This window comes from Manis pentadactyla, chromosome 2 (assembly GCF_030020395.1).
Source record: "Manis pentadactyla isolate mManPen7 chromosome 2, mManPen7.hap1, whole genome shotgun sequence".
Lineage (NCBI taxonomy): Eukaryota > Metazoa > Chordata > Mammalia > Pholidota > Manidae > Manis > Manis pentadactyla.
Window position 1 is genome coordinate 76,986,666 of NC_080020.1, and position 24,833 is coordinate 77,011,498.

Genomic DNA, 24,833 nt, shown 5'->3' on the forward strand with positions numbered 1-24,833 from the left:
TACATTTAATCATTATGCTACTGTTAAAGTATAATATGTAACAAAGTATAACATATAATGACATATCCATTGCATGTATTTCCCACATCTCAAAACAAATCAAAATATTGTAAACCAGGAGTTAAGATAATGAAACACACTTTAACACAGTTCAGCCATTTGAGGAATATATGTTAACCCTAATTAACTAAAGAAAACAAGAGACCAACATCAACTCCATGAATAGCAGTATACCATGTAAAGTGGAGATCTTTCTCACATTTCAAGACCCATCAGAAAGAACTATCAATGGATTGACCCATATCTCTACCTGACTACAGATGCCATTAGGTAATGAAAATAAAAGTCAATAGAGTGATATTAACATATCAGTGATATCTGATAATTAAATACAAAATGCACTGTATTTCAGTATTCTGATTTAATAATAAAGTTCTTATTTTGAATAGGGCTATTCACTGTATAATGTTGCAAAAATAAAATATAAACTCCTGTTTTTGCTAGTAGGAAGTAAAGTTCTTATGGCTTGTTAAGTACTCTGTTAAAAAGCATACCTTTTCATTTGGAGTGCATTTGATACAATTTCTTAACTACTTTCTTGTGTCTTTATTTCAATTTCTTTATTATTATTATACTGACGATCCTAAGTAAGCTATTTATTCAAGGGAAGGCACTCACACACTCACTGATACTCTCACCCCTCACAGACCCAAAGGAAACACCAAACACAGTGTATTATATAAGTGGGCACTCAATAAGTGTTTCTAAAAATGTAAAGTTACATAAACATGTCTTTAAGGACTTGTTCTATATTCTCATTTACTAAAAGTTGAAGACAAAAGCTATGACAGGTAAGTGATGTCAAATCTGGTTCACAAACTCACATTACAGGATGTCTTTCAGTGAATCATGAAAGTAGCCCCAGAGTACTTTGAAGAATAACATTCCAAGAAGTTCTCACCAGTTTGAGATGGCACAACAGAAAGACTCAGAGTTAATCTAATTTTTCCTCTCATAAACAATTTAACTGAGCACCAAAATTTAAACCAAAAAGGTTCAAGGACACAGAGCAAGAAATTGGTCCCATTTTAAAACAGAAAATTATCTAAAAAGCAAGAAAGAAAAAATCACAGAGAAGATTAAGATGAACAGAAAAGCCACCATAAACTACAAACTATCTTTTATTAAATGCCTACAGTGTATCTGGTACGACACTTAACAATTTTATACACTAATCTCATTTTCAGCTTACATCTGCCATATGAAACAGGTACTAACTATCCATACTTTCTAAAGATGATGAAACTGAGGTTCAGAGGGGTTAAGGAAGTTTCCAAAGATCATAAAACTAGTATAATATGTAGCCAGAAAGTCAGACAGAGGCAAGACCACGTGACTTCAGAACCAGTTCCATTAACGATTGTGCTTAATATTCGCTTTTCCAACAAACAGCTTTGATATTCTGTTTTCATGCAGTGTATTTCAGTCATGACAAAATTAAATCCTTTTGTTCTTTCCTGTGACCAAAACTACAAAGATCACCTAAACACCTCAAATTAATGCTTCTGGACTTAGAGGGCAAAGGGGATCACAAAGAAGAATAAGAGAAAAAATGGAAAAGAGTAACCTTCACTGGCACTTTCACAAACTGACATGTATTTGATAAGCATGTTGCTTTTTCAAAAAGTGTAATAAAAATGCAAGGGATACTAATACTTATTGAATGCTTTCTATGTGTCAGGCACTATCCTGGGTGTTGGGAATACAATGATAAACAAGACAGTTCAAGCCTTTCCTATCAAAGAATTTTATGAAGAAAATATTTTAAAATTATACTATTTCTTCCTTTCCAAGAGAATTGTTACTATCAACTTTTAACTTTTTAAAGAAATCTGTTTTCAACTCCAATTCATTGTATTAATAATATAAAACCTAACGGGGTTTCCATGTAGTCACAGATACTGGGAAAGGTACCTATGAGATCACACAAACTCTCTGTCTGCCAATACATGACCTGGGCTTATTATTTGTTTTTCCCCTAACTTTTCCAATTCAGTTTGAAATGGCTCAGAGAAAGTCCCTGTGCCAGATTGTTTAGTCTCACAAATCTCACCATTAGATACTTTTTCCTGAGGTTCAGCCTAACTGGCCCTTTGCTTACTTTCATTTAATAAACCTCTTTTGAGTGTCAATACCAGCTGCTTATTTTCCCTGGAAATTTTCCACTTTTCAAATACAGGCATGACTTTAATTAGGCAAGGCATAAACTAGGACAGCAGAAAGAGTGATTCTAAGGAATTAGGCCAGAACACCAATTTCTGAACAAGCGGAAAAGTTCGACAATATAAACATACTTCTGTTGAAATATGGAGAAAAGCCACAAGACTATAGGGACTAGACTGCTCAAAATCTAAGGGCAGATCTCTGCTTTTAGTCATGATATCTCCCATGGGACCAACCCTACCACAGATAACAATTATAAATTCTGAACAAAATACTAAAAAAAAAAAAAAAATATATATATATATATATATATATATATGGCACAAAGTCTGAAGCTGGGAAAAAGGAATTGCTCTGAATAAGATTCCCTTTTTATGGCTTTTAGCCTAAGTAAGGACACCAATACCTGCCATGAAGAGCAGTTAAAATTTCACAGAAACCAGTAGTGTTACTCTCTTGTAGAATCAGAGGACAGGGACCAGAGAAATCACAAAAAAAAAGTGAGGGGAGGATATTCTGGAAAGAGATCCAGAAAATGGAAGCTCTAAATTCCATGGATAAACTGTTCAAGTCTCTTGCTAATCCCCAAACCAAGTATGTAACAGACAAACTCCAAGCAGCCCTCCTAAAGTTAAAAGAACTGACTTGAAATTTTACCTATCACCTACCACATGGAAAAACAGAATTAGAAGTTCGAGTAGTGCCAAGTTAACTGACTTAAAAAACAGACCAAAAACAAAAAACAAAAATAATTAATACTCTTCAAATGAGCCTAACAGAATCCACTTTCTCTGATACATCATAAAAATTTCCTGGACAAAATATGAAAAATTTCCTGGACAAAACATACTAAAGATACAATACATACAATCAATGGACCAAAAGGAAATACTACAAATGAAAGAAATACTAAATTTTAAGAATCACTGGAATGAGATGAAAAAACAGACACTGAACTTGAAGAAAGATCAATATAAATAACATAATCTGCAGAAGAGAGAGAAAAAGTATTTTTTAAATGAAAAAAGCCAGAGGGACTTTTAATTGAAGTATCAAAAGGAGAGGAGAATGAGAACGAGAATATATATATATATATACATATATATATATATATATATATATATATATATATATATAAGATTCCCTTTCTATGGCTTTTAGCCTAAGTGAGGACACCAATCCCCAGACAGACAAAATATATATATGTTTAAGAAATAATGAGCAAGAAATTCCCAATTTTAGTGAAAGACATATATTTACAGATTCAGGAAACTTGGGGAAAAAGATGGCGGCATGAGAAGTGAGGCAGAAACCTCCTCCAAAAACCACAGAAAACACAAAAATACAGCAAAAACAACTAATCCTGAGAGAGCCACCTGCAGACAACAGAAAACACTGCGTACATCTAGGGAAAAGAGAAGACCTCACAGGAAAGGGTAAAGCAGCAAGCTGTGACGTGGCGAGACGCAAACCCTCCCCTCACCCCAGCACACAGGCGGAAGAGAAACGAAGTGGAAGCAGAAGGCTAGGACTGCTGAACACCCAGCCCTGGATGCCTGCTCCGGGAGCACAAATCCACATTACACGTTGCTCTGGAAATTAGTGGGGTTGGAAAGCAAAGACAGGTAGAATATTCACAGAGACTGACATTACAGACGCTTGTGGAAAACAGGTATGCACAACCAGTCCCTCTGCAACAAAAGAAAGGCAGGCAATTTGAAAGACTTCCCAACACTAAGAGGTGTGCTAAAGGGGGCAAGGACTACACAGAGCTCACAGGAAAGGGCAGACAGACAAAATCGCCAGGGCAACTCAGCCCAGCAGGTTGGGAGCTCTCAGGAGGTCATCCCCCTGGCTGGCAAAGCAGCACCAAGGCCCCCACTGTGATACGCAGCCTGTTGCTCCTTTCTCCCAGTAGACACCGGTCTGCAACCTGCTGCCACAGACATTGTGACACATGACCCAGAGGATGGCCCCACCTACAGCAGCTACAGGGTCATAGCACAGAGGCCCCTCCCTGCACACTCAGCCCACTGGACCTGGCAGTAGAGGCAGGCACTACAGCTGGGAAGCAGGAAAGAGATCTTTCTTCCTGGCAGGTGCCAGTGCTCCTTGACTGTGACCCCCACCATTGCTATAGCAGCTTGGCAGCTACAGAGAGTAGAACTTCTGGGCACTAGAGGGAGCCACCAACACAAAGTTATTATTTCATAGGAATCACAAAAAAAATGAAACAGCAAAAAAATGTTGGACAAATAAAAATACTACAGAAGACACCAGAAAGAGGGCTAAGTGAAACTGAAATCACCAATCTTCATGATAAAGATTTTGAAATAAAAGACAAAAACATGCTCAGGGAGCAACAGGAAAATATTCAAGATCTCAGGGAGGACTTCAAGAAATAGAAACATTGAAAAATACAGTATCTGAAATGAAACATACAAGGGAGGGATTTTAAAGTAGATTAGATGTGGTAGAGGAGACAGTAAATAAAACAAATTAGAGAACAGGAATACAAAGCAGCTGAGGCACAGAGACAAAAAAGGACTCCAGGAATGAAAGAATAATAAGAGAACTGTGCGACCAATCCAAATGGAAAACATTCGCATTATAGGGGTACCAGAAGAAGAAGAGAGAAAAAAAGGTATAGAAAGTCTCTTTAAGGATATAATTGCTGAAAACTTCCACAATTTGGGGAAGGACATAGTCTCTCAGGTCATGGAAGTACAGAGATCTTCCCACACTAGGAACCCTTAGAGAAAAACACCACAACATATAATTAAAATGGCAAAGATCAAGGACAAGAAGAGAGTATTGAAAGCACCCAGAGAGAAAAAAGAGATCACAAAGGAAAACCTATCAGGCTACCAGCAGACTTCTCATCAGAAACCTTACAGACTAAAAGGGAGGGGTATGATATATTTAATGCAATGAAACATAAGAACCTCCAACCAAGAATATTCTACCTGGAAAGATTATCATTTAAATTTGAAGAAGGGATTAAACAATTTCCAGACAAGCAAAAGCTGAGGGAATTTACCTCCCACAGTCTCTACAGTGTATTTTGGAGAGACTGCTCTAGATGGAAGTGCTATTAAGGCTAAATAGATGTCACCAGAAAAAATAAAACCACAGTAGGAAGTAGACCAATTACTATGCAAATGGAAAATTAAATCAACTACTCATGAAGTAAGTCATGGGATACCCAAAGATTACAGAATATGACACCTAATATATAAAGAGTAGAGGAGGAAGATGAAGGGGAGGGGGAAGAACCTTTACATTATGTTTAAAATAGTGTAATAAGTCAGTTAATACAGACTGTTAGATAACAAAGAGGTTGCCCTTGAACCTTTGGTAACCACAAATCTAAAGCCTACAATGGCAATAAGTACCTATCTATCAATATTCACCCTAAATGTAAATGTTCTGAATACACCAATTAAAAGACATAGAGTCGCTGAATGGATAAAAAAGCAAGACCCATCTATATGTTGCCTACAAGAGACTCACTTCAAACCCAAAGATACACACTGACTAAAAGTAAAGGGATGAAAAAAGATATTTTATGCAAATAATTGGAAGAAAAAAGCAGGAATACCAGCGCTTATATGAGACAAAATAGATTTCAAAACAAAGAAAGTAACAACAGACAAAGAAGGACATTACATAATGATAATGGAGTCAGTCCACCAAGAAGATGTAACTATTATAAATATCTATGAACCTAATGTAGGAGCACCTAAATATGTGAAACAAATACTAACAGAATTAAAGTGAGAAACAGAATGAATGTGTTCATTTTAGGAGACTTCAACACACCACTCACCCCAAAGGACAGATCAAGCAGACAGAAAATAAGTAAGGAGACAGAGACACTGAACAATGCATTAGAACAGATGGGCCTAACAGTCATCTAAAGAACACTCCAAACCAAAGTAGCAGGATAGACATTCTTCTCAAGTGTACATGGAATGTTTTCCAGAAGAGACCACATATAAGAACACAAAAAAAGCCTCAGTAAATTTAAAAAGACTGAAATTGTGCCAAACAACTTCTCAGACCACAAAGGTATGAAACTAGACATAAATTATGCAAAGAAAACAAAAATGTCCACAAACACATGGAGACTTAACAACATGCTCCTAAATAATCAATGCAAATAATGGATCAATAACCAAATAACAATAGAGATCAAGCAATAAATGGAGACAAATGGAAACAACCTCTGAACAGCTCAAAACCTGCAGGACACAGGGAAGGCAATTCTAAGAGGAAGGCATACAGCAATGCAGGCTTACCTCAAGAAGGAAGAACAATCCCAAATGAACAGGCTAGCCTCACAATTAATGAAACTAGAACAAGAAGAACAAATGAGGCCCAAAGTCAGTAGAAACAGAGACATAATAAAGATGAGAGCAGAAATAAATAAACTGAGAAGAATAACACAATGGAAAGAATCAATGAAACCAGGAGTTGGTTTTTGGAGAAAATAAACAAAATAGATAAACCCCTAGCCAGACTTACCAAGAAAAAAAGAGAGTGTATACACATAAACAGAATCAGAAATGAGAAAGGAAAAATCACTACAGACACCACAGAAATACAAAGAATTATCAGAGAATACAATGAAAAATTATATGCTAGCAAATTGGATAACCTAGAAAAATGGACAGCTTTCTAGTAGAATATAACCTTCCAAGACTGACACAGGAAGAAATAGAAAATCTGAACTGACCAATTACCATCAATGAAATGGAACTGGTAATCAAAAAACTACTTAAGAACAAAATTCCTGACCAGATGGCTTCACCACTGAATTTTATCAAACATTTAGAGAAGACCCATCCTCCTAAAGTTTTCCAAAAAGTAGAGGAGGAGAGAATACTTCCAAACTCATTCTGAGGCCAGCATCACTCTAATACCAACACCAAGGATACCACAAAAAATGAAAATTACAGACCAGTGTCCCTGATAAATACAGATGCAAAAATACTTAACAAAGTATTAGCAAACTGAATTCAAAAATACATAAAACAGATTATCCATCATGATCAAGTGGGGTCCAGGGGTGCAAGGAGGTACAATATTTGAAAATCCATCAATATCATTCACCACATCAACAAAAAGAAGGACAAAAATCACATATTATCTCAATAGATGCTGAATAAGCATTTGGCAGAATTCAACATCCATTCATGATAAAAACTCTCAATAAAATGGGTATAGATGGCAAGTACCTCAACATAATAAAGGCTATACAACAAACCCACAGCCATCATTATACTTAACAGCAAAAAGCTGAAAGCTTTTCCTCTAAGATCAGGAAGCACACAAGGATGCCCACTCTCACCACTCTTAGTCAACATAATGCTGGAGGTCCTAGCCACAGCAATCAGACGACGCAAATAAATAAAAGGCATCCAGATTGGTAAGGAAGATGTTAAACTGTCACTATTTGCAGATGACATGATATTGTACATAAAAAATCCCTAAAGAATCCACTCAAAAACTACTAGAAAAACTGAATTCAGCAAAGTTGCAGGATACAAAATTAATACACAGAAATGTTGCATTCCTATATACTAACAATGAACTTGCAGGAAGAGCAATCAGAAAACAATTCGATTTACAATTGCATCCAAAAGAATAAGTTACCTTGGAATAAACCTAACCAAGAAGGTGAGAGACCTATACTCTGAAAACTACAAGACACTCGTGAGAGAAAGTAAAGAAGACAGTGACTGCAACGGGGTCAGGGGGGACTTGATAATATGGGTGAATGCTGAATCCACATGTTGTTCATGTGAAACCTTCCTAAGATTATAAATCAATTATGATCTTATTTAAAAAATTATACCTTAATTAAAAAATATATTCAATCATACAAAGAAAAAAGGAAATTCAGGACTCCTGCAGAAGAGATCTTTTAAAGTTCACTCTTAAGCATATGATGGTCAAATTATTTAAAACCTAAGAAAGATAAAAAGAAAATATTAAAAATCAGCCAGAAAAAAAGACATTACATACAGCAAAACAACAAATCAAATCAATATTAACTTCTCGTGAGAAACAAGTGAGGAAATAGGAAATTAACATTTGAAATTCCTGAAACAAATTTAAAAAAGTCAATCCAGAATCCTTGTCCAACAAAAAGATCCTTCAAGATTGAAGACAAAAATAACAGTTTCAGATAAAAGGAAACTAAGAGAATTCCTACACTACAAAAAATGCAAAGGACCTTCCTCAAAACTGAAAGGAAATGATATCAGATGGGAGTATGGATCAGCAAAATAAGAGAAAAAGAAATGGTAAATATTGATCCCACAATATGTTAGAATTTCTGCTTTTAACATTCATGGTTTCTTTTAAAATAAGAGGAAAAGGCCACCAAGTTGGGTGAATTTACAAAATGAAGTAGAAATACCTTAAAATTAAGTAACTTAGCTGTTTTATATTAATTTCTGCATTTTCATTTCATTTTTAAGTACAACAAACTTTAAGATACCTATGTATTTTTGGTGTAATGGTAGGTTTAGAAAGGAACACTAACAGTACTGATTCTCCAAATATCAAGACTGCTCTGCAGTAGGATTTTGGTAAATCATAGAATCATTGAATCACCCTAACAAATAAACTACCTATTCTTGAGGGCTATAAGGAACCTGTAAATAATATGAAAAAGGTTAACACTTTTCATCAAAAAAGTATTCTGTCACTGATAACTATTTGAATCTCTATATTTGTGGCATCAAATGTAAAAGACTACCTGATATAATGGAAATTGTATCATAAGCACCATACCCCAAATTGACAAGCAAAGCCATTGAAAACATTTACGCTACTCAAGGAATTGTGAAAATTAAACAAGTAATTTCTCTGAAGAAAACTTTAAAAATGTCCAACATTTAACACTTACATATAAGAAATTACAGCTGGGATCTCTGAATAACAATTCTGAAACAATAAACAAAGGAAAGTGGTGTCTCTGGGAATGTCATCTACTTAGCAGCCACGTACAGATGGGTTCCTTTTTGCCAATGTAATCAGAATTAATGATGATTTCTTAAAAAGCAAGGTGTCTGACACTGATAAAGCCTGAAGATCCTTACAAATTGGCCATATTAACTCAGGACAGACTGAATGCATGTGGATAATCTGTCTTGGCCACGACTCTTTCTTTTACTTCTGCTGAGGCCCTCCCAGCTTTACACCTGGAATATCAGGAGTGCCACAGAACTTTAATAATTCAACTCAATAAAACTTTGAGCACATTAACTACACACAAAACTAAGAGACATTATATATAGCATCATAATTAGCCCCATATGCTTTGAAGTCACACCACCTGTATTCAATCCCATCTCTGCCATTCACTATGTGGCTTTGGCTAAGTTATATACCACTGACTATCAGTTTCTTCATCCATTTTACTGAGATGGTAACAGGACTTATTAGTAAAATCATCAGGGTTGTCTGTAGCATAATGTATGGCACATAATGGTCATTCTAATTATTAAACACAGTAAAGGGGTGAAATATGACAATTACAAAGTCCCAGACTTTAGGCAGCTATAACAGCTGAACACAAATCAATGTAAATGGAATTATGAAATACATAAAACCTATAGGAATGCCAAGAAAGGTGATTACAGTTTTGAATAAAAGAAGGCAAGTGAAAACTTCTTGAAGGATGAAGCATTTCCACACATCCACAAAAATATGTATTTTCCATAGGAAAGTATACATAAAAGAAAATATATTTAGAAAATAACAAGGACCCCACAGCAGAAACCAAAATGTTTGATTATTTTGTCACAATGAAACTGAAACAGCAAAATTTTTTCAATACAAGACTATTTATCTAGAATATCTGAGACGGCCTGTCCCAGATGAATATTTTGAGAGGTTTAACACCAACGAAGCACATTGATTGAATATATCTTAATGCAAGTCATTTAAAATAACACCTACACAAAGGGCCAATGTCTCTAACACATAAAGAACTCCTAAAATTTGAAGGACAAAGGACCAAAAGCCAACAGAAAAAAAATGAAAAAATGATATATTTTTAAAAAATGTAAAAATGACCCTAAATGAAGAGGTGTTCAAATTCACTCAGAATAAGAAAAATGCAAATTAAAACAATACTGAAATACCATCTCATACAAATCAGATTGGAGAAAAGTGTAACAGCATGTTCTGTTAGCAAGGCTGTGGGGAACCAGACAATTTCCTACATTGAGGTAGTAATGCAAACTGGACCAGCTCTTCTGACTGGGAATTTGACAAGAAAATTATGATAAGAAACATATATAGAACTTAAATAAATTTCATATGTACTGTAAAATACAGTATTGAATATAATAAGAAAACAATATGTGCACTTATTTGCTAGCAATCACACATCTAGGAATTTACCCTGAAGATAAACCAACAGTACAAAAATACATAAGAGAATTCATTGCAGCATTACTGAATTGCAAAACAACTTAATGCTCAAATGTAGAAAAAACACCTAACAATTTAAATGTTCATACATAGGAGAGTGATTGAAATACTGATATATCCACACAATGGTACATGAAGCACCCTTAAAAATAAAATAAGAAACATCTTGTGACATGACACAGAGTGATTTCCAGAATATGTTAAGTGAAAAAATCTAAATGCAAAAAAAAAGTGTTTATAGTGTACTGCCCTTCATATAAGAACAGAATATAAGAAAATACATATGCTCATTTGTACAAGAGAAATATAGGACACATAAACCAGAAACTAATGAGCTTGGCTACATAGAGGAGTTGCCTGGGGATACAGTGAAAAAAGTATGGGAATGGGAAGAGGGTAGTAGGATAAGGGAGAAGAAGCCTCTCTCTGACTAGACATATTCATACAGCTCTGATTCTTCTTTTACATTACAATTACAACGGTAATTGTTCACATACCAAAAAGAAATTAATTAGTATCAACCAAAATGTAATGGAATCTAAAATGGAACAGAGACTGAAAGATATGGGAAGGAACAGAACTAATGTTAATTTAAGACATTCTGGAAAGTTATACTTTGAATGCATATTGTAAGGACAAAGACAAAAAAAACATATACAAATACTGTGCTATATTTAGGAAATTTGTTTTTCACAGAGACACAAGTTAGGAATTCTGAAACTACTTAACATGCATACTAGGACTGAGTAAATAAGTGAACATATCATGGATAATGAAAGCCAGACTTTTTATTGTCAGAAAAGGTTATAAATAAGAAAGAGAGGAAGAATAGAATAACCTCTGTGATGGTGGATTGAACTAAGGGCTTTTAACATACATACAGATGGAGAAATGCAGATGCATGCACATATATGTATAAATACACACATATCTGCTAGCTCTACCAGTCTGCTGAGAGAACCCAGAAGCAATGACAAATGAGTATACCTCAAAAGCAATGAGTACACCTAGGGCCCCAATACTAAGTACAAAATGCAGTCTCGAATAAAAGGAACCACAGCTCTTTGGAGAAGTGGTTGATTCTAGGATTGGGTCAAGAAAGTCAAAGATAAGCATGGTGTCAGAAAGCAAGGAAGGGCTCAAAGTAACAGAGACATATCTAAACGACACAGAAGTCAAGCTGAAGCAGCTACCAATGGACAAATCCAGGACAATTTGAGCAACAAAATAAATAATGAGAGTAATTTACCCATAGAATAAAATAAATGTACTTATAAGAATGCACACTGATATAAATAAATTATTAAATAAATAAAGGGAGAACAAAGAGCTTTTCCTTACAGAAGATCCGATTAATAAATGAAGAAAATAGAAAATATCATAATTAGGTATATCATAATAGTAATTGTTGGAGACAAAAACCCATCCTTGATGGTGCTAAAATTAGTGTTAAAAGCATGATGAAAAATAGGGCACTTGTATACTCTCAAAATATCTCCATATAAGATATTTATTAATAACAAAAGGAAAAAATGGGAACTTCATAGAAAAAACCTGGCAGACACCTCATTAACCAAGTATTCAAAGTTAACATCACCAGTAATAATGCATAAAGACATCATGTGCTTCCTAATATGTTGCAGTGAGAAGGGTACAACATCATTTCTGTGGAATTATTTCAAAAACACAAAAATCCATAATCTACACATCGGACAAACCCCAGCTGAGGGACATTCTACAAAAGAACTGGCTGGTATTCTTCCAAAGAGTCCATGTCAAGAAACATAAAGACTGAAGAAATTTCACAGACTGTAAAAGATACAAGAGACCATTAAATGCATGTGACATACTTAATTGTATTCTGGGACAGAAAAAGTACCTTAGTGGGTGTTATGAACTGAATGTTTCTGTCCCCGCCAAATTCAAATGTTGAAATCCTAGCCCCTCCTAATGTGATGATGGTATTTGGAAGTGGGGTCTTTGGGGAGAAAATTCCATTAGAAGAGTTCACTAAACTCATAGGACACCCCCCCTTAATGTAATTAGTGTCCTTACAAGGAGAGGAAGAGACCAAAGCTAGCTCTAGCTTTACCACATAAGGACACAGTAGGAAGGCAGCTGTCTGCAAGCAGGAAGCAGATCCTGAACTAAGAACTGAATCTGATGTTACCTTGATCTTGGACTTCCCACCCTCTAGAATTGTGAGAAATAAATTCCTGTTGTTTAAGCCACCCAGTCTATGGAATTCTGCTATGGAACCCAGAACTAAGTGGAAAAAATGATGAAATTCAAGTAAGATCTGTAGATTACTGTTCTAATGTTAATTTCCAGGTTTTAATAATTTACCATGGTTATGTAAAATGTGAATATTAGGGAAGGTAGGGTAAAAGGTATGCTGGAATTCCCTTTACTATTTTTCCCATATTTCCTTAAGTCTAAAATTAAAGTGTTAAAAAAAAGATAGCCATCAAAAGATATAAATGAACAAGAACCATAACAAGTCAGGAAAGTATCACTACAGTCCACCATTATGGTTCTAATCACTTTGGGCACATCTCCACCGTTGGTTTGCTTTAGAATCATTTGTAGCCAGAAATATCATATTCTTTCCAGAAGTTGCACAAAGTAACTAGGCTTTAATTATTACAATAGTATAGTTTTTAAAACAATTCTTTTGTTTAGATTTTTCCAGTTTTGAATAAAAATCATGTACTATGTGGCCAATTTTAATCAATGTATGTTGTTACCATACCAGAAAACTCAACAAAGAAAACAGAAGCTCTGGGTCCACCACTAAACTTGTATCTGATAAGAGTATACAGCATGACAATAACAAATACGTTTAACAAGGCTTCTCTAAGGTTAAGAGAGATCCAATTTTTTAGTCTCCAGATATATTAAAAGTCAAAACAAGGTTATTAAAATTGTATTGATATATGTAAGTTGCTGTTATTCATAGTGTACTTCAAATGGGATGGCTTGAAATGAGATGCAATTTTAAACTGGTATTAAAAAGTGTCTCCCAAAAAATAACCATGTATATGAACTCATTTATAGATACATCAGAAGTATATGAAACCCTTTTGAATGCAAGGAATCAACCAAATGGCCTCCTGGACAGGCCTTATAGTATACCAATTCATAGTTTAGAAAGCACTTAGACACACATCAGCCTTAGTGCCCACAAGTGTGAGTTAGCTTCATTAGCCCACCTGAAATCAGGTTTTTTATCATAAAATAAAGACAAATGATTTGCTGAAACCCGTATCATTATAAATTGATACAAGATTCAAGTCAAGATCTTAAGTTCTTTCTCCTGTATTACATTTCCTCTCAACAAAAGTCCATCCTCAAAACATCTGAATTTGCTAACATTTCAAATTCAGCTAAGACATGGTCACTGCATTGAAGGATGAAGGAGTTAACTACATAATGAAGAGACAGCAAAGTAGTAACAAATACTTATAAAGAGCCTATTCTAAGAAAGGACTGTCCTAGAAAAGGTACACACATACACCCCTATATACTAATTCATTAAATTCAATACAACCTCTCTATGAGCCAGGTATTAGTATTATTCCCAAATGATAAAAGATAAATTGAAGACAGCTGAATAAGCTCCCCACAGTCTCACAATTAGTGAAGTTGCAGGGATGAGGTTCAAATAAGGTAGTTAGGCTAAATGTTCACCACTGCCATGCAGTGGGACATGTCCAGAATGGGTTACAGATGTGCAAAAGGATTCTCATAGCTATACAGTTTTAGTAGTGATATTTTAAAGTGTAACAATTCAAAATGCATAATAGTTGTAATGTCATTTGAACAGTATATCTCCCTCTGCAGGCTTTCTAAATTCAATTATTTTTTTGAGTAATCAGTGCACAGTTGTGCAACATTGCATTTCTTCCAAACTTACCCATTGAAACAGCCTACATAGTCTGATTATATTAGTTGAGATTCAGTTATCAACAATGAATATTTCTATTCCACACTCAATTAAAAATTATTGTTTTAAAATCAATTTGATTATAAATTATTTTCCTAATTTTTCCTACTAACACAGAAATATCATCATCACCACCATCACTATCTGATTTTAGATATTCCTAAAATGTTTTAGATTCCACTGATTTTCTCAAATAATTATGAATAACTTAAGGATAGTAATAGTAAATGAAAATCTGATTAATGATTGAATTTCACTATAGTTTGCTTTTACAAATAAAAAAAGAAATGCCTATTTAAGACAACAAATAAGTGAATATAATTTAATCAAACTGATAGAGGACTGTAGGTCTCCATATCTTCAAAAAATCAATTTCTCACAGTATGTCTAATTAAAAAATTCTTTCTATGCAATAATTTAAAAGTATTAAGAATGTAGGCAATCTAAAAACATTTTGAAAATTTTAAACTTTGAAGTCATAATTCCAAGTCTAGAATCACGTTAAGTACTTTATCCTTAACAGATTTAATTTTAAATGATGATAACTTAATAATTACATGGTTTACTTTTTTTAAGTATCACTGATATACAATCTTATGATAGGTTCACATTAAACAGTATTTCAACATTCACCCATATTATCAAGTCCCTCTGCCCCACTGCATTGAAGTCACTGTCTGTAAGCGTAGTAAGATGCTACAGAGTCATTAATTGTATTCTACATGCTGTACTACCTTCCCCATGACCTAGCTATATTGTGACTGGAAATTATAGTGCCCCTTAATCCTCTTCTCCCTCCCTCCCCATAAACCCTCCCAAGACCTCCGCCCCCCATGCTTTGGTAACTGCTAGTCCCGTCTCAGTGTCTGTGAGTCTGCTGTTTTGTTCCTTCAGTTTTACTTTGTTGTTACACTTCACAAATGAGTGAAATCATTTGGTACTTGCCTTTCTCAGCCTGGTTTATTTCACTGAGCATAATACCATCTAGCTCCATCCATGTTGTTGCAAATGGTAGGATTTATTTTCTTCTTATGGGTGAATTATATTACACTGTGTATATGTACTACCTCTTCTTTATCCATTCATCTACTGACGGACACTTAGGTTGCTTCCATTTCTTGGCTATTGTAAATAGTGCTGTGATAAACATAGGGGGCATATGTCTTTTTGAATCTTGTTTTCTTTGGGTAAATTCCTAGGAGTGGAATTCCTTGGTCAAATGATAAATTTCTATTTACATTCCCACCAACAGGGTAGGGGGGTTCCCCTTTTTCTGCATCCTCACCAGCATTTGTTTCTTGTCTTTTGGATGTTGGCTATCCTAACTGGTGTGAGGTGATATCTCACTGTGGTTTTAATTTGTATTTCCCTGATGATTAGCAATGTGGAGCATCTTTTCAGGTGCTTGTTCTTTGGAGAACTGTCGGTTCAGATCCTCTGCCCATTTTTTAATTGGGTTATTTGCTTTTGCAGTGTTGAGGAATGTGAGTTCTTTATTTATTTTGGATGTTAATCCCTTATTGCATATGTCATTTACAAATATATTATCCCATACTGTAGGATGCCTTTTTGCTCTGCTGACGGTGCCCTTTTGCTGTACAGAAGCTTTTTAGTTTGATGTAGTCCCATTTGTTCATTTTTGTTTCCCCTGTCCAAAGGGATTGTTCAGGAAAAAGTTGCTCATATTTATATTCAAGTGATTTTTGCCTATGTTTTCTTCTATGAGTTTTAGGGTTTCATGACTTACATTCAGGTCCTTGATCCATTTTGAGTTTACTTTTGTGTATGGAGTTAGACAATAATCCATTTCATTCTCTTACATGTAGCTGTCCAACACCATTTGTTGAAGAGGCTGTCTTTTTCCCCATTGTATATCCATGGCTCCTTTATTGTATATTAATTGGCCATATATGTGTGGGTTTATATCTTGGCTTTCTATTGTGTTCCATTGATCTATGGGTCTGTTCTTGTGCCAGTACCAATTGTTTTGATCACAGTGGCTTTGTAGTAGAGCGTGAAGTTAGGGAGCATAACCACCCCCCCAGCTTTGTTCTTCTTCCTTACGACTGCTTTGACTATTCAGGTTCTTCTGTGTTCCACATGAACTTTAGAACTATTTCCTCTAGTTCACTGTTTCCAAACTTAGAGGAAAAGATTTCAGCCTTTCGCTGTTAGGTATGATGGATGATAGCAGAGGGTTTGTCATATATGGCGTTTATTTTGTTGAGGTACTTGCCCTCTATACTCATTTTGTTGAGTTTTTACCATGACCACAAAAGACCCCCAATATGTCCATTATTCTTTTTGATGTAATTATAAATTGAGTTGTTTTCCAGATATCTCTTTCTGCTAGGTCTACATTAGTATATAGGAATGCCACAGATTTCTGTGTATTAATCTTGTATCCTGCAACTTTGCTGAATTGTTATTAGTTCTAGTAGTTTTGGGGTAGATTCTTCAGGGTTTTTTATGTACAGTATCATGTCACCCCTCTCCCCTTCTAGTTTTTAGAATACTTTAAGAAGGATGGGTATTAGGTCTTCTTTAAATGTTTGATAAAATTGAGCGGTGAAGCCATCTGGTCCAGGGATTTTGTTCTTAGGAAGAAACAGAAAATCTGAACAGACCAGGCATGAAATCAAATTGGTAATCAAAAAAACTGCCTAAGTCAGTCTTATAAAATTGTATGGTTTACTTTTAATTAAAGCTGGAGAGCCATGAGAATCAAAAGAAATCCCAAATTACAAAAAGTAACTAAATAATGAAGATTATCACCATTTTGACTCAGGTGTCCTAATAATTCTCTTCCAGAACTTTAATGTCTTAGGTACACAGAATGAAGCAATGATATCTGCAATACTATGCCACCTTACCCAGGAGGAAAAAGTCTCAAATTTAAAAGTTTCTTCAAGGACAAAATAAGCAACACGTCTAAGAGATAATCACAATGCATGATCTAATTTAAAAAGCTAAAGTCAAGATATGATAATTGACAGGTGAAGGCAAAATGCCCCACGTAATTGCAAAATTCTTCATTTTATTTCCCTGTGTAAACAATGGGGATCAGGTAAAGGACTCGGAAGTATTCTACCTCAATTGTAGTAAAATTGTAACTAAAATAAAAGTTTTGGTCCTTTTTAACAAAGCTTTAAAAGTAAGACTAAGGATTGCAATGTTTCCAAGTAACTTACTTTTGTACCAGAACAATGCACATGTTTATAGGAATATAAAAATACACAGCACCAAATAAATTTAGTGTTAAGCATCCAATCGAAGATTAACAGGCATGCAAAAAAAAAAGGAAAACAAAACACATAAAGAAGAAAGTGGGTATATAGGAACTGACTGCAAAGAGGTATGAAAGATCTGCTGGAGTGATGAAAATTGTACCTTTAACATAGGTACATTTTATTGTATGTACATTGCACCTAAACAATTAAAAAAAAAAAACTAATTTGAGATTCATAAGACAGAGGCCTGGATTATACCCTCCCTAAATTACATCTTCTTTAGTTAGGAACTTACTCATGCTTTCAGCTTCTGTTTCCTCACATACAAATGGTGACAATGCCAAGTCCACATGATGGAGTGAGAGTATGTGTTAAAGGAAATTAACTGAAAAGTAATAAGCAAATACTAATATTATTAAAACTCAAGAACTTGTAGAGCACAGGCTTTGCATGTTACTTTCTACTTCTGGTTTTATTTTTAGATGTGTCTTTCCTGAACAATCCTGGAGTAATTGAAAAGAATAATTGTATAACTCTGAGATATTTCTTATAAGAGAAGAAAACATTATATATCAAAGCAGAGCACTACAAAGAAAGAGTTCTCAAAGACAAAACAGTGTAACTGAAAATTAACAGTTTTTAAAGTAATTCTAAAGTCTCTTCTATGACTTAAATAGAAAATACATACCTTTAGCAGGATTTCTGCACCACTCACATTACTGATTTAGCTCCTACATTCCAAGAAGGTCAGGAAATTATAAAGTGTTTAATATAAAAATGGCAGATTTATACAAAAACTTCCACAGAAATGAAGAATACTACAATTTCTTTCTCAGGCACTCAAACAATGCATTTGTAGCCCATACTCCCACAAACCTGAAAGCCATTACTATTTCAGACTGACAAAGTCCTTGATAGAGTACCATAACAAACGTTCCAATTCTACTTTTCATCTGGAAATACCCATTTGAATTCAAAGTCCCCAAGTCACAAGGACACATGGCAATAATATAGAATTTGGGGCCTCTGTTTTTAAAAACTTTGGCTGTTTTTGGCTGACTTATTTTACCTCATTTTTATATATCTAAGAAATGTAACTTAAATAAATGTAGGAAGGTTGTTTGAACTTAGAATGCATTTTCCATTTTTAAAAAGTTACAATATATAGTAAGATAAAACTAGTCTGTACCTACTATAAGTTGTAACATTTTTAAAAATAAAATATGAGGGAAAAAATTATTTATAATAAAAAAATTAGAGAAATACCCTTAAACAGTAAAAGTGAACCTTTCTGAATGATGTTTCAATCTCTCCTAAATGTTAACATGAAAATTGCTAGTTGTTCTTCAAAATCCATCTTCCCCTTTTTACACAGTAATGGAAGTTTCCTGTCATAGGACGCAGCTGAACATCACATTTCAGATTCCCTTGCAGCAAGATAAAGCCAAGCGACTTAATTCTGGACAATGGGATGTGTGCAAAAGTAATGCATAACTCAGTCTTGTTGCCTGAAAGGTAAAATTAACAGGGGAACTAGAACAGCCATCGTGGACTATGAGATTAAAAACTACATTAAAAATGGCAAAGCAACATGATTAAAGACGTCTGACTATTTTTAGAAATACAAAACTAAAATAGGATAGATGACCCAGAAAGAATCCAAGAAATCACTTTAAACCTTTATAAATGAGAAAACGGAGGTATGAGCAAGAAAATAGAGAATGAGCCCAAGGTTACTCTTATAAAAAATAATCAGGTCTTACTGTGACTCATAAATAACTTTGACTAAAGAAGAAACAAGAGCAAATTATGAAAGCAAAAAAAGGAAGAGGAAGACATGAACAATTAAGACTTGCTGTCTGCATAACAAAGTATATGCTACAAAATCAGTAAGAACTGTGAAAGGCAGAGGGAAAACAGTGACACAAAGCACATGAATAATCTCTTGAGTGGGGTGCTAGTACTTAGAGTAAAGAGATTATGAATTCTAAATGCTTGTACTGGAGTACATTTTCATCTAGAACAATCTACTGCCAACTAATGAGCACTGGTGATGGGGCAGGAAGGGTCCCAGTGGTTTATGTTACACAGAGAAAAAGAGTTAGTCTCCAGCTGGCCATTCAACGTTTACTACAATGGGCATTAAGCTAAAATAAAAACATCTGTGTTTTCTATAAAGAAAAGCCAATTAGAACATAAATGAAATTTTGAGTTTTATGGGCTCAAAAGAAATCTCATGAAAATTATGGGCCAATCCATCCAAAAAATGCATACACCCATCAATAAACACATTATATTTTTAAACATTTCATTGCTTTGGAAATTGATAACTCTTTTACTCTGATAAAACTCAAGATAATATTTCCCACCAAAATCAGATATTTTTTTAATACAGCAATATGCAATAATTTCCTTTTTAAAAAAGAGGGGAAAAGATTTGATACAAATGTAAATTTCAATTGAGTCTTGTATGACTTGAATATTCAAAAGGTTCAAGTTATGCAGTGATCTCCAACACAAAAGTAGACACATAAAATTTCCAGTAGCAAATGCATTTAGAACTCATAGAATATACTTTGTCATGGGAGAGTAACCAAGTGTCAACACAACATAATTCACTACAACTTTGTGAATTAAATTTACATTCGTTCTTTTCTATTCTTCAAGTATAGGAGCTAGCAACATTTACTGCAACAATCAGATGTCTGTGTCATCAAAGGATTACAAACTCTTTAAAAAATTTTAGGTCATCTGAAGCACAATAATCCTTAGAAAGTATTCTGCCATGTTTCCAGTTGTCTGAATTTACAAGATATTGTCTCTGAAATTCAATTTACAGAAGCACATCCTGAAGCACTGGATGCTTCCCACAGTAGTTCAGCCAAATGAAATTGTGATTTCTATCTGCATCCATAAGGCTAACGGCAACACCTCAAACTTACAAATTTTACCTTACTCAAATATCAAAAAATCTCCCTTAAGTTAAACACGTTCTGAATAAACTCCTTGTTCAACTGTTCTGAAAATAGCCTTCCTTTTTCTCATAAGCAAATAAATAAATGAATAAGTAAGGAGGCAGCTATCTAAATTGCAATTGTAGTATTTTAGGACATAAACTTGAGGGAACCAACACATTTGTGCATTGCTGGAAATCTTCTGTTTCCATTTCTTGAGAAAACCTGCTAAAAAGATAGTGGTTCAAGGCTTTAGCTCTGATAAAGTTGATTAATTTCAGGGTGGTAAGCAAGACATCTTTCATGATTATTGTCATAGTTTTTGATGCTGATACATGCCAAGCCAATTGTAAAAGACATAACTCATGAGGACTTGAAGACTTAAAGTTCTTTCTTCACAAAAGCAGCAAAATCAGATAGATTGCCAAGCACAGTAAATATTTGATCCATACCCAATGTACCAAACCTCCCTTTCCTCCAATGTCAAAGAAAACAAAAGCCTTTCAGATTGCTAAAAGGTACCTCACAAACTTGGGATTTGTTATGCATCAGCACACACAAAACAGATGAAAACCAGAAACCGACTGCATGAAATGATGTTAGTCGTTACATGCAGATGCTTGATGAATGGGAAATGGCATTACTCCCAATATGACAATGCTCTGCTTCAAAATATTATAAGAAAAGGTCATCTGTTCTCTAGTATATAACATGTACCTGGACCATAGGAAACAACACTGTGCAATAAATAACAAAATTTCACACATCTCCTTGAGGCTCTTGGTAAGGCCCAATACTTCAGAGGTGTTAGAGGTCTGTGTATAAGGTAGTCACACATAACTGCTAACTTGACTTCCTCTAACCTTTCACTTGCTGGTGTGGAGATCCTTTGGCTTAGGCCAGCACTTTCTGCCTGGAGATGACATTTTCAAACCATTCTTTCACTGCCTCTCTTTCCCTTAATGTGCCAAGCCTGAAACAAGATTTGATTTCCTGAGTTACTTGCCTGCTCTGTACGTGCCACCAAGGAATCTAGTTCATATCTAGTTCATCTCTCATATCATTCATGTTCTTTTGAAACAAGATACTTTGGGGGTCAAGTCTTCCCAGGTGTTTTTATATATAGATATAAAATGGATTTTGTGTTTCTTTTTCATGTAAATAACAATTCACAATCATAATGTAAAGAAAAAATAAAAGCCTAATGTAAAGAATTATACTTCAAGATGCTTCCCTGATGTACACTCTCCTTATAAAATACATAATTGCATTCTATATCAGTCTTTCTATCAACATTAAAGTGTTTTAGAATTTAAAAAATAAATAAATAAATAACAAAATTTCAGTAGCCACTTCAAATCTTAACTAACATATTTTAAATTATCATTTTAAGGACCACAGCATATTGAACTTTACATAAATTAACAGCTATGTAGAAAAGCATCTTCTAAGTAGAAATAATCTTACTAAAGCCAGTCTCTCTGTATTATTATCTGTAGGATGATAGGTATTTAAAGTAATAATTCCACCTGCTGCTTCAAATATTTCTGATTGGTGAAATCCCTTTAATCATTCTGAATTAAAGAGGCTATTTTAAAGAATTACTTAAACTCAGTTTATTTCAGAACAAACAGTCAAAAATTGTCTCTAAACTTAATGTAGTAAAGATTTCCCTCCCTTCTATTATAGATCACATATCTGACAAACCACCAGCAAAAAAGCAAATAATTCAATCTCTCATTATCCCATAAATGGGCAAAATATGCAAACAGAATATTTTGATAAATAAACCACCTGCCTTGATCTAAACTGATGTAGGAACCAAGCAGAACAAGTAATAGATATTATTGTGTGTAAAGCATGCAAGCTCTGGAAAACTCTGGTTGAAAAGTCATTTTTTTCTATTTTAATATTTCTTAGTTTGAGCATACAAATAAAATACTTTAATTCCTAATTATACATCTTACTGCACTTAACTATATAATTTTGTGATTTTAAATGTTCTAATAAAGTAGAAAATAAGTCATAATTATTAAATACTCAAAGGTGAATATTATTTTCTTTCTTAAAATCAGTATTTCTTCAAACTTATTTCAATAAACCTCTGAACCTTCTAAAACTTCTGAGCCCACTTTTCAGAACTGCTCATTTATGTATTATGTGAAACAATATTCATGTATTATGTAAGTAATACTTATTTTTAAAGCACTAAAAACTAAATACATTTTCCAATAATTATTTTTCACAATTCACTAATTAAAGCATTTAATGACTATAATGAAGTATTCTTCCAACTTGAAAAACAAGTACTTTTCAAACTTCTATTTATGAAATATTCTGGGAATAATATTCTAGTTATTTAAATAATTCCTCAATAAATGCTCTGACATTTTACCACTTACAACACTATGAAAAGTTTTACTTACTGAAATATCTTTCAGGTTTTTCTCAAAGAAGAAATTACAAGACTCTTTAGAAAAATTAAACTTGTATGCACCAGCTGGTCCTACTCCTGACACCAATCCTTTTCTTAGTTCATCAACATATTGTTCTTTTTCCATCGTCATGTCACTGGCTTCTCTGGAAATCTCTGATTCACCAACTATAGGAAACAATAAGTGCTGAAATGAAAAATGAACTTCTAAACATAAGAACAGATTTGTTTACCTGGTGCAACTAATTTACCATTATGTAACAGAAATTTAAACAAAAAGTAAAATCAATCCCACACCACATATTTTTAAGTCAAATTATAACTTTTAACTGAACTAGCAATTTTGAAAAATGCATTAACTTAGTCTCATATGGAAAGCAGTAGACTTCTAGTATTCTTTTCCTGTCCTCAGATGAAATACATGCATTGTAAATTACCACAGACACTACCACTTGGTATATACCTGCTCCTAGGTCATAGCCAGATAAATTATTTCCCATAAGTTCAGTATTTCACAACATCTTCCTTGCCTCAATTATTAAAGAGATTAGTCTATAGTCTACTTCTCACTCACATGGGCAGAGTCAAATTAAAGTAAAAATGGGGTTCATTCTTCTCATCTCATTATGTGGCAACAATTAAAAAAGCTGAATGAAGGGAGGCGATAAAGAAGGAAAGGGAAGGGAATTAACATTTATTGAGTGTCTCTTCTATAGCATACATTATTCTACAGATATGGCTTCCAATTCTCTTAACTACGTATATTTAAAGCTGATGTTTTATTCATCCATAGAGATTTTTTAATTCAATACTTATATTTTCAATTCTACATACTCTGTTCCTTTTCCATAATATCCTATTCTTACCACACACTTCCTTTAAATACATACTTAAGGTCTCTTTCAGGTCCATTTTAAGCATGGTTCCTGGGATATAAATTCCAACTCTTGTACCTGCCAAAACATTCTCATTGTGCCTGTTTTACCTTGTATACTTTTAATGTTCAAACATGGCTCTCCTCAAGACAAAGTATTAAGTGCTCTAGGCAATAGAGGTGGTCTTAAAAGAGGGCTGATGGTTTGGCTTTCTTGGAGTCCCTACAGGTTTCACCAGTTCTGGACCAGTTTTGAAAATAAGTTTTTTAAACTTGGTTTTTACATTTGAGGCAAAGAGTTTAAATTTAACCCTCTCAACCCTCACCCATACATAACACAAACTTAGGGTTCTGACTTTTGTTAGGACTTTTTATTTACTCATAATGCTTAGTGATTAATCTGATTCTATGCTGCACCTCTAAGCCAGAGAGTAGTTTGTTTTTGTTTTAAGATGACTTCATTAACAGGATAGCTTGCAGGTTCCTTTCCTTATATTGAGAGCTCAGATGCAATTTCTTAAGTGACCTGCAGTCTCCACATTCCACCTGATTCAAGTACTTCAACCACAGCCATTTAGACATACATCTAGTTTGTACAGTCCAAGAACCTATAACTAAACTTTAGTAACCATTAACCACTTTGGTTTTCAGATACCTCTTCAAACATGGCACTTGGGGACTTCCCTTTTTTTACATTCAAAAGCTGCAATGCATCTGTTTG

The 24,833-nt window shown here is 34.2% G+C and overlaps 1 protein-coding gene across 6 annotated transcripts in view; it reads right to left on the reverse strand.

Moving 5' to 3' along the window:
• Window positions 1–24,833, reverse strand: part of XRCC4 (X-ray repair cross complementing 4) — a 258,936-nt gene that overhangs the window by 202,491 nt on the left and 31,612 nt on the right. For all 6 annotated transcript variants that reach the window (XM_036914214.2, XM_057493754.1, XM_057493751.1 and 3 more), the window contains one exon: window positions 23,231–23,406. In XM_036914214.2, the coding sequence (XP_036770109.2) occupies window positions 23,231–23,406 (176 nt within the window). The remainder of the gene's footprint in view (window positions 1–23,230; window positions 23,407–24,833) is intronic.